We start from the raw sequence: 10,772 nt of genomic DNA, 5'->3' as shown, positions 1-10,772 counted from the left end.
TCTCTACGATCCTTACAACAGTCCTGCAAGATAGGCTAGCGTTCCCATATTACAAAGAGGGTCTTGAAACTGAGAAGATGCGACTTCTCAAAGTCTGAGCTGAAGTTTCAACCAGAGACACCACAGCTCATGCTCTCAGCCATTGTGCCATTCATTGGCAAATTAGTTTAATTGCATTGCTGCTGACTTTATCCTAACACCTCCTTTCGCTGGCAATGAATGTTGGACAATGAATGTTCAGCATAATATCCTTCTCTCCCCCCCCCAATTGAAGGACTCTGTGTGTCTGGAGGGGGGGGCGTAGTTAAAGTAACAAGCATAGTTAATATTTCCACATCAGGAAGTTGCTGCAGAAGCCTGCAGGCAAAATGCTTAATCTCCTCAACAGTGCAGAGCCTCTGGCGCCTAATCTGTTATTATAGGTTGGAGATTCCACGTGGTTTTAACTTATGTATAAAAGTTTCTGTAGAAAAGTAGCCTAATGTTGTGATTTGGCAGGTCAGAAAGAAAGAAAGAAAGAAAGAAAGAAAGAAAAGGGGGGGTTTAAATCCCGTCGCCTGGAGATTAAGAGGCAGATAAGCGAGGAAGAACAAGGCGCTTCTCCAACCGAGACCTTCCACTTGGCGATCGGAGGCGGAACGTCAGGTTCAGGGAGCTGGGGAGAGAGAGAAAGAGAGTGAGTAAAATACAACAAGGCACAGGCAAATATCAACGGCCGGAGGAAGGCAGCGCGGTTGGTCTGCGTTTGCTCACGAGAAGCTCCAGTGCCACATAACAAGGGCGGGATTGGCTAGGTGCAAAGGAAAGCCTCAGGGGCGAGTAGTGTTAAGCAGGAGGACCCACTCGCTTCCGGAGCTCTTGCCTTGTTGCTGCCGGGGCTGTTTTTTTTTTTAAATAGTGTATATATATATATATAAACAGAACTCCTGTTTTAATGTGGACAGCTGCCTGATCGCGGGATCCCCAGGGAGGGGCCCCATCGACTGGATTGTTGCCCCAACTTGCCCCAAAAAAGGACAAGGTGTGGGGGAGGGAAAGGCAGCCGCCGCCTTTGTGGATCTGACTTGGTCCCCCCCCCTCCTGTGCGCTCCCCGCTCTTTGCTTTAAGCTTCAGGTTAAGTTCGCTTTGAAAAAGACAGGCTGCGAGCAAAGGCTGCGGGCGCTGAAGGGAGAGGCGAGCGCGCCCTTCGTGCTAAGGACGGCAGCCGCGGAGCTTGGGCGGACTGGATTTTGCTCGTGTTTTTTTTCCCTCTTCTTGTGGCAAAGGGATCGGGAGGCATCGCTGACTGGAGTGTCCCCAAGCTCGCCGCGATAAATTGGATTGACTCTCAGTTGGATTGACTCTCAATCTGCCTGGCTGATCCTCCACGCCACCCCACCTTCCCCCCTCCCCTTCGGCCCCCCGATGACTCTGGACTGAGCAAGATCGCCCTTCTCCCCACCCCCTGTTTGCTTTTTTTGGCTGGACACTGCCTGGCTGGAGGCGAACAAACTGGAGCCATGAAGAAGGAGCAGTCGGCTCTGGAGGTGCCCTCTGGCAAGTGACGGAGTGAGACCGCAGGGCGAATCCGGCTGCCCGGGGGGGGAACCGGCTCTCTCTCCCCCACCCCACCACTGCTCTCTGCCGAAGTGCTCCTAACTTGCCTCTCCTCTGGGCAACCTGCTCGCCGGCACACCGCGGGGGAAACTCCCTGATTCGGCTTGCCGACGCCCCCTCCCCGCAACATAGCGCCCCTCCTGGCGCTCACCCGCCCCCTTGAGCTCCGCGCACCCCTCTCAGCCGCCCCCCGGCTCGGATCCTAGCCCCGCAGCGGAACTGCCTGGAAACCGGCATGGACGGGGCGGCTCGGAGGGGGGCCCTGGCCGCTTTGCTGCTGCTGGCGGTGGTGGTGGCTGGCTGGCTGGTGCTGGGCGCCGGAGCCTCGCCGACCCCTCCCGGAGCCGCCCCGCAGGGCACTTGCACCTCGTGCGGCTTCCGGCGGCCTCCCGAGGAGCCCGGCACAGTGGACGGCGATTTCCTGGAGGCCGTCAAGAGGCACATCCTGAGCCGCCTCCAGATGCGCGACCGGCCCAACATCACTCACGCCGTCCCCAAGGCCGCCATGGTCACGGCGCTGCGCAAGCTGCACGCCGGGAAGGTGCGCGAGGACGGCCGCGTCGAGATCCCCAGCCTGGACGGGCAGGCGAGCGGGGGATCCCAGGCCCACGAGCAGATCTCCGAGATCATCAGCTTCGCCGAGACAGGTGGGCCGCCCGCGCGTCGACCTAGCCCGCCGCCCCGCTTTGATCTCTTTGCCCTGAACGCCCGTCACCTATCCTCATCGGTCTGTATGCCCTAAGCATCCAGTCTTTCATCCAGCAGTTTCTCGACCTCCTGCGAACCTCTATGAACCTGCACCCAGACATGTGCCTCCCCCCACCCCATCTTACAACCTTTTAAGTGAATGCTTCTGTCTTGCAGACCCATTATTCCTTTCCTTGGTTTGACTATCCAGTCCCTCCCTCCACTTCCCCCTCAATCTGTCTTATCCTATCCATTTGCATTATTCTGCCAGTTACTTGCTGTTAGCCCACTACCACTCTCATTCATTTCTTTGCCCTACAGGTCGAATCCCTGCCTCACTGTTTTTTGGGAAATCCCTTGCTGATGCGGCCTGACACCTGGCCTACTCATTTCTTCTTGTGTCAGTTTGTCTTGAAAATTCAGTCATTATCTCTTTGATTTGTACAGCACCCATGCAGACCAGTGGTGCATCCTACATACCCATCCATCCTTCTCTTCTAGTGCTACCCTGTTTACTCATTTGCATTACTTCTCCCCCAGGCTATACTTCCATGCACCCTACTCTCAGACACCTCTACTATACTCATGCATGTGCGTATGCCCTTTCCACCACTTGTTCCCTATCTCTCATGCCAGCCATCCCTTTTCTTCTAATCCACCTACTTATCTGTTCCACACCCTGTTTTCCAATGTCATAACAGAATATTTACCTTCCCATCCTTAACCTTGTGTGACCTCTTCTCTTCACCCAGTGAGCCATTTTCATACCTTTTTGCCCCCATTCTTCTGCCCCAACCACCTAGGTGCTCAGGGACTCATCTCTTCCTATGACCCTTAGCAATGCCACTTAACTACATGTGTAACATGTGCACCTACCCATTCCACTAATGCACCATTTGTACATTTATTCAGCACATCCACCTTTTTACCTTTCTGTCAACATCAAACTCATTCTGTCCCTTCCTTTCATTATCTTATTCAGCTTCAGACTCCTTTGCTTCACATATCTGTCTAGCCCATGTCCTCCAACCACCTTTACTGATGCACAGTATGTATTCTTAATCCTCTGATCATGCATATACTACCCACTTGGTGATCCCATCCATCCATCCTGCCTTGTATCCCTTTGATTTTTATATGCATCTATCTGTTTTTAAAGCCCAGCAGACCCATCACATACCTCTCTGTATTGTTTTCCATTTCCTTATTGCATTACTAATCCATCCACACACACACTCATCCAGTGTATAGCAGTGAATACAAAACCTATCCATTTATTTCTTGCCCCCAAATCACCCCTGCTGCATTTGCCCTTGCACCATAATAATCACCACATGTGTTATTTAATCCATTCCCCCCAGCCACTGCCTCACTTACCCATTCATCACCAATATCTATCCAATTTACTCTCTATTTCTTGTAACATTCATCTTCCTATCCCTGGTGCTGTGTTTCTCTATGGTTCTATAATGTTCACCTATTCTTTACAGCCTTGCATCCATCCATCCATCCATTCTTGGTTTAGTTAATCTAAGTTTTGATCTCAAATGATCCTTTCATCATCGTCAGACTGGTGTTCATCCATTCATCTAAAATACCATGATATCCACTCTCCAGCTTTCTTTATCCACCTGCCCTATGCACTTGAGTGATATGTTCTTGCTCAGTAACCAACCTATACCAAATCTATCCTGCTATCACCAACTAGAGAAGTATAGATTTTGTTTCTGCACTTCTGTAGTTTGGTACCCTACAGTTTACTACTTAATCTACTAGCATGATTTAGTTTCTTCTGTCTACCTTTCAGTCTCTCCACCAACGCATAAAACAGGTTGTCATTTTCAGACCTTTTTTCCAGGAGAATCTGAAGGTTCCTTAGAAGCTTATCGGGGATTTTTCAATGAGAAGATCAATAGTTGTGGTCAAACTTTTCTTTTCCACATTATGCAGCCACAGAAGAATGTTGTGTGTGTCCTTAGCTACATTCTGAGTTCATATAGGGCTGGACTGGGGAATTGTGTCTGTCCAGATGTTGTTGGACTACAACTCCCATGCTATCTAACCATTGGCCATGCTGGCTGGGGCTGAATGGGAGTTGGCATCTAACAATATTTTGAGGGTCATCAGTTCTTCTGTCTCTGATAAAGGGCAGTCCAATGGCCTAACTGTGCCCATGTGAGTTGAGTTTGTGCATGGCACATGTGCCTAAATTCATTTCAACATGCTGGGGATCCATGGCAGATGTCCTGGAAATTCCTCAGTAAACCAGGTTATGGTAAAGTCTGAAAACTACTGTGAATGTTTGGGGAAGAGCATAGGTAAATGGATGAACAGATGTACTGTGTGAATGGATAAAGTGGAAGATGGGTGGATTTTTATTATTGAATCCTTTAGTTCTCTTCCCTTCTTTCACTTCATTTATTACACTTCATTACGTCTTTATGACTGACAAAATATTTATCTTTCATGTTTGCTTGTTTATTACTTGCTTACTTCATTGACACTTTTCCATAGTGCATGCAGGTCTAGAGCTATGCTTGGGATGCCAATTGTCCTCCAGATGTTACTGAACTACAACCATCATCAGCCTTAGCAACCATAGCCAATGGTCAGGGATTATGGCAGTTGTAGTTTAGCAACATCTGGAGAGCCAAAGTTCTCCACATCTGCTATAGAGCAAGGGTGGGGAACTTGTGGCCCTTCAGATATTGCTCAGCTCCAACTCCCATCGGCTGCAGCCAGCATGGCCAATGGTCAGGGATGATGGGAGTTGTAATTCAACAATAGCTGGAGGGTCACAAGTTCCCCATCGCTGCTACAGGATGTAGGAAGCCCAGTGGCAGGATGCTGACACATGCAATAATGCATATGATGTACAGAGGCATTCTTTCTGCCATGGTCCAAGAATGTACATGTTAAGAATACCTGATCATTGAAATTATAAAGTACTAGGAGAAGATAACAAAGAGAGAACTCAGTGATGAAGAACATAAGAGGCTGCCCTATAATAAGTCAGGCCATTGTTTTATCTAGCTCAGTACTGTTGACACTGATTGGCAGCTGCTCTCTAGGTTTCACACAGGGGGCATTCCCAGCTCTCCCTTGAGATGCCGAGGACTGAACCCAAGCAGGGGTGTAGTCGTCCAGAATCTCGGGGGTCTTAGACCTCTTACTATTTTAGGAGCAGGATCCCAGTAGGGTCCCTATGTCTCCAGCATCCTGTGAGCCAATCAGTTTAAAAGGGAAGAGTGTTAGCCACTGAGAAGAGTCTTCTAACATGCTTCCTTATTCTTTTCTGCTGACTGGAGCCAATCAGAGTGAAAGGAGGTGAGTCTTCTCAGTAGCTAACACACTCATATTTCATGCTCATTGGTGCCTAGGAACATCTGTTGTGGTGGGTGAAGGCACTAACAAGGATCTCATTCTCAACCCAGCAGTAAAGAAGGAGGGGGAGGGGAGGAGGCCTGGCCATGACTATCATGAAGGGACCCTGCACTTCTGAATTTGCCATGACACTACTGAACCCAAGACCATCTGCATGCAAAGCAGGTGCTCTACCACTGAGCTACGTGGCCTTTCCCCTTTCAGTCAGAATTAAATTTCATTGTAATAAGTAGTTCTAGCTAACAATGGCAGCACTGAGGTTTCTATTTCTGGTATATTGAATGAAGTGGAATTGAGCTGAATGAAATTAAATTGTATGAAAAATATTAAATAAACTCAGGATCAGACCAATCCTCTGCATGTCTATTTAGAAGAAAGTCCTATTCAGCTCAATGGGACTCCCCTAGCTAAGTGTATAGGATTACAACCTTAGGGCTCAGATGTAATTAGGTCAAGAAATGCCCATGGCATGTGTGTCAGCCCCTCCCATTTACCACTCATATTATAAAAAAATCTAAATTAAGAACCAGAAGTTAGCAGCCAGATAATGTAGCATCTGTTTCCTTCCACGAAGAAACATTGGGTGCAATCCAACATTGCTTAACTCACCAGGCAAAATGAGTGGGACTTATAATACGTTATTATGCTAGAAGAGTACCCTTTGCACCCATGACTTAAAGAAATTACAGAATTTTAAATCTTCCAGGAGCAGAAGACATCTTAGGTCAGGGATGTGGAAGCTGAGGTTTTCCATATACTGGCCCAGTTTTCATGTAATGCTAAGGAAACTATGACTTAGCATGAATGAGCGAATGTGATGATTCCTGGAGAGAAGATCATGGCAGCTGTGCTCCTCCCCTGGCTGTGTTGCTGCTGTGCTGCCCAGAGCAAAATAATGGTTTGTCTAGTGTTACGTCTGAACCTGGGTTTGTGGTTTGTCTTGCTCTGGACAAACCATGAGTTGTGTAACCAAGCGGAGACAATCTATGAGCTGGGATTTGAATATAATACATGTTTGCATGTTCACACTAACTCATGGTTTGACTTAGTGTTACATGCAAGCTGTGTTGTTAAGACTCCAACTTCCATTAGCCTCAGACACCATGGCCAAAGGTCAGGGATGACTGGTGTTGTAGTCCAGCAACATCAAGAGGGCCACAGGTTTCCTACTCCTGCCTTCGGCCCAGTTCTCACTAAGATGGTAAACCTCTCTCTGGATTGTACCACTTCAGACTACAGGTCTCACATAACCGAATGCTTTTTTGTCCCCACTGCCCAACATTCTGCATGTAGAAAACAAGGATATCAGGAAGATGGCTACACTAGAACCTTTTCCCTGACTTCTAGTTTTAATGTTCATGGAATATATTTGTATGGAAGACCATGCCTCCGCCTGCAGTCTGAAATGGGACAATCCAGACAGACGTCAGTTTATTCTTCAGTAAAAATATGGCCTTAGTTAACTAGTCCAGTTAAATGCCTGTATTTCTCAGGGATCATGGGGCTGCTGGGTGAGATTACAGTACATCTAAATTGTAACCAAATCCTTTCTCAGCAAAATGTTCCCTGATTGTTAACAACCTGTGCTTTCTGGGAAAATTATACATGAAGGCTGCCTTTGCCAGGCCAACACTTAAAAACACACACCACACACACACTAATTAGCACTTATCCAGGTGCTCACAGAGTTCCTTTCATGGCTCTCAATCTCTTTGACTTTAATTACCCGTATACTGGTTTCTAAGGATCTGGCATTTTTTTTACCTATAGCCTTATTAGTTCCTGTCTGGGAACTCACTTAGTAATGAGTTTCTAAATACTGATTCAGCCCCCAAGCTAACTTTGAATTTTCTAGTTATAAACTGATCTTTGCTCATTATATATATTATATATACACACACACACATATATATTTGCATTTAGTCGTTTGCTGCAAACAAACAAATACCACTTCTTTTTAACTTAATGACATTTCTTCTCTTTATATCCTAGATGACCTGACTTCCTCTAGAGTGCGTCTCTATTTCTTCATTTCCAATGAAGGGAATCGGAACTTGTTTGTGGTTCAGGCCAGCCTATGGCTTTACTTGAAGCTGCTTCCATATGTCTTGGAGAAAGGCAGCAGGCGAAAAGTAAGAGTCAAAGTGTATTTCCAAGACCCAGACACTAGCAGCAAGTGGAATGTGGTTGAAAAGAAAGTTGATCTCAAAAGAAGTGGCTGGCACACATTTCCCATGACAGAAGCAATCCAGGCTCTGTTTGAGAAAGGGGAAAGAAGACTGAACTTGGATGTTCAGTGTGAAGGCTGTGAAGAGTATTCAGCGTTGCCAATTTATGTGGATCCCGGGGACGAATCTCATCGGCCTTTTTTAGTGGTGCAAGCCCGGTTGGTTGACAACAAGCACAGGATCCGGAAAAGAGGCCTGGAGTGTGATGGGAGGACCAATTTATGTTGCAGGCAACAGTTTTTCATTGACTTTAGACTCATTGGGTGGAATGACTGGATCATAGCGCCACATGGTTACAATGGGAATTACTGTGAAGGGAGCTGCCCAGCCTATTTGGCTGGTGTTCCAGGCTCAGCTTCCTCTTTTCACACCGCAGTGGTGAACCAGTACCGCATGCGAGGACTGAATCCAGGCACCGTGAACTCCTGTTGCATCCCGACCAAACTGAGCTCAATATCCATGCTGTACTTTGATGATGAATACAACATTGTGAAGAGGGATGTTCCCAATATGATTGTGGAAGAATGTGGTTGCGCCTGATTTTGGAGGGGTGTGTTTGACAGGGGATGGGGACAGGAGGGCGAGGACATTCCCATACAGAACGGAATTGGAGGGTGTTTTTTGCTCTGTTTCTTCCTTCCTGGCATGGATGTAAAATCACTGCAGAGAGGCAACAGCAGCAGGAGCAGCGATAACAACAGCGGCAAAGATCTGTGTTATCGTGTCACTCTGTTGTCAGGACAGTGGCAGTTCGTGGATCTCGGACACTAAAATATGCTACCACTTATAAACTAATGCTACGGAGTACCTTAATCCCACCCACACACCCAAGGACACAGAGTGCATACACACACACATGCAGCGACACGCACACGCAGTTGCATGATGCAGATTGGAGGAGGGAGGCAAGTAAAAAAAGAGAGGAGTTAAATGTCTGCCAGTGATTTTAAAAAAATGGCAGTGGGCCAGTAGCCATTTCCTCTGTGAGCCAGCCATGTATTTAGAATGAAATCACTGGGAAGCACAAGAAGAGAAAACAGTCTAATATATTTGCATACACAGGTATTTAAATGACCAAATGATCACCTTCACCTCTAAGGTCTAAAAAGGGGAGTAGCAGGCTACCTGCTGAAGGCAATATAAGCCCTTCCTCTTGTTAAACATAATGTATATATATATATTTTTAAAGAATCACAAACAGCCTATAGCACTTCCAGAGTAGAAAATTGATGAGGGAAAGAGAGAGAAATGTACTTAAGGAAGTACTGTGAGCTTAATGTAATCACAGTTGTTGTTCTGTATGGTACGTTGACATGTTTTCATGCTTTCAGGCGAATACATTGAGCTTTAGCTGCCCATTAGATTCTCCCACCCCCTCCCCACATGGATTGGTATCCTGGCTATGTCATTTCAGAAGGGCTCAAAAGGGTCCATCCTGTTCCCCATTTTGTTCACTATTCATCTTAACCGTCTTCATGTTCTCAGAACATCGGCAACATCAAAAGTTGCAATTTGTGTTTCATGGCAGGAGATTCAGCAAGAGCCTGTTCGGAGTAGTTAGGGAGGAGGACAGGGAGAAAACAGATAATCACAAGTAAACTGATGAACCCTAAAAAAAGGAGAGGAATTACAGTCACACGGTGGATACATTTTGGGGTGGTGGTGGTGGAAATGCTGGGCATTTGTAACAGTCAAGGTACATTGAACAAGTCTGGGGGGGAGAGAAAAAGAGAGAGAGGAGAGGGGAGTTTTTTTGTTATATTTTTTAAAAAAGAAATCTTTCCCAGAATATGTCAAGGATGGCTGCAGAGCTCAAAACCCAACGCTACAGCATAGCACTCGCAAACTGCCTGAATGCACGTTATGGTAGCACTTGCAGGTTTCAATGCCTTGAATGGTTGGTACTTGATGGTGCACTTCTCATGGTTCACTATCTCTAGGTTAAAACAAATGTCGCATGAGCTATGCAATTTAAAGTGTCGACCCATATAGAAGAAACTGGACTGAAATGAGATGACTTTTTAATATTTTTTTTATACTTGAAATTAAATCTTTTGCTTCTTTTTTTAAAAGCGAATGATTGCTTTTCATGTTTGCACTGATGTAGTTGCATGACTTAGTCAAGAGAAACTGCCATTTGAAAAAAAGGTTATTTTTATAGCAGCAAAAAAATAATAATGAATACAGTGAAATGTATTATACATAAAATTTTGGAACCAAAGAGGCCAACAATATTAATTGTCATTTTTATCAGGTGGCCAGGCCATCATATATCTATATATCATGTAATGATACTGAACATTCTTCTTTGAGGCCTACCAATTTGTTTTTCAGGGTACAAAACTGATTCCATGATGTTTGGGTTAGTGTCTTTTCTATACCATCACACATAGCAGACAAAATGTGCATCCTTTAAAAAAAAGAAAGAAAGAAAAACCCTATTGTTGTTTATTTAATAAAGTCCCTCATAGGTTCTGTTCCATAATAATTTAAATACAAAACAACTTTCACTTAGATTTGCTGTCGGAGTATTTTACATTTGTGTACAGTTTAAATAAATAAAATTGAGAGAGAAAATGTTTGAGAACTGCAGCACCTTCTTGCAGTTACCCTGAACTGTTTGAGAAACCTGTGTTACAAAGTATATCCATAGCGTGGAGGATCAAGGTCTTGTTGCTGAAGATGCTTACACCCTGCTGAATGGGACCACGCATGCGTAACTGTTTGTAGCATAAGCCAAGGAGCTCATAGTGCAGGTGCAAGCCTGACTCAATTGCACATGTGGCTAGTGTTATGCACACACAATTTGAGGGATCCCAGCCTAGGGTCTTGTGAATGCCAAGATTAACTGGGAAGGTGTTTGCTTTTTGACCACC

General features: G+C 45.7%; 1 protein-coding gene across 1 annotated transcript; it reads left to right on the top strand.

The window, feature by feature from the left end:
* Positions 1–380: 380 nt before the first annotated feature.
* On the top strand, positions 381–10,463 carry INHBB (inhibin subunit beta B). The gene is made up of 2 exons (XM_061609164.1): positions 381–2,244; positions 7,661–10,463. The coding sequence occupies exons 1-2, from the start codon at positions 1,833–1,835 to the stop codon at positions 8,434–8,436; spliced, it is 1,188 nt and encodes a 395-aa protein (XP_061465148.1). The 5' UTR covers positions 381–1,832; the 3' UTR covers positions 8,437–10,463.
* The last annotated feature ends 309 nt before the right edge of the window (positions 10,464–10,772 follow it).

This window comes from Rhineura floridana, chromosome 2 (assembly GCF_030035675.1).
Source record: "Rhineura floridana isolate rRhiFlo1 chromosome 2, rRhiFlo1.hap2, whole genome shotgun sequence".
Lineage (NCBI taxonomy): Eukaryota > Metazoa > Chordata > Lepidosauria > Squamata > Rhineuridae > Rhineura > Rhineura floridana.
This window is presented reverse-complemented; position numbering and strand designations above follow the sequence as displayed.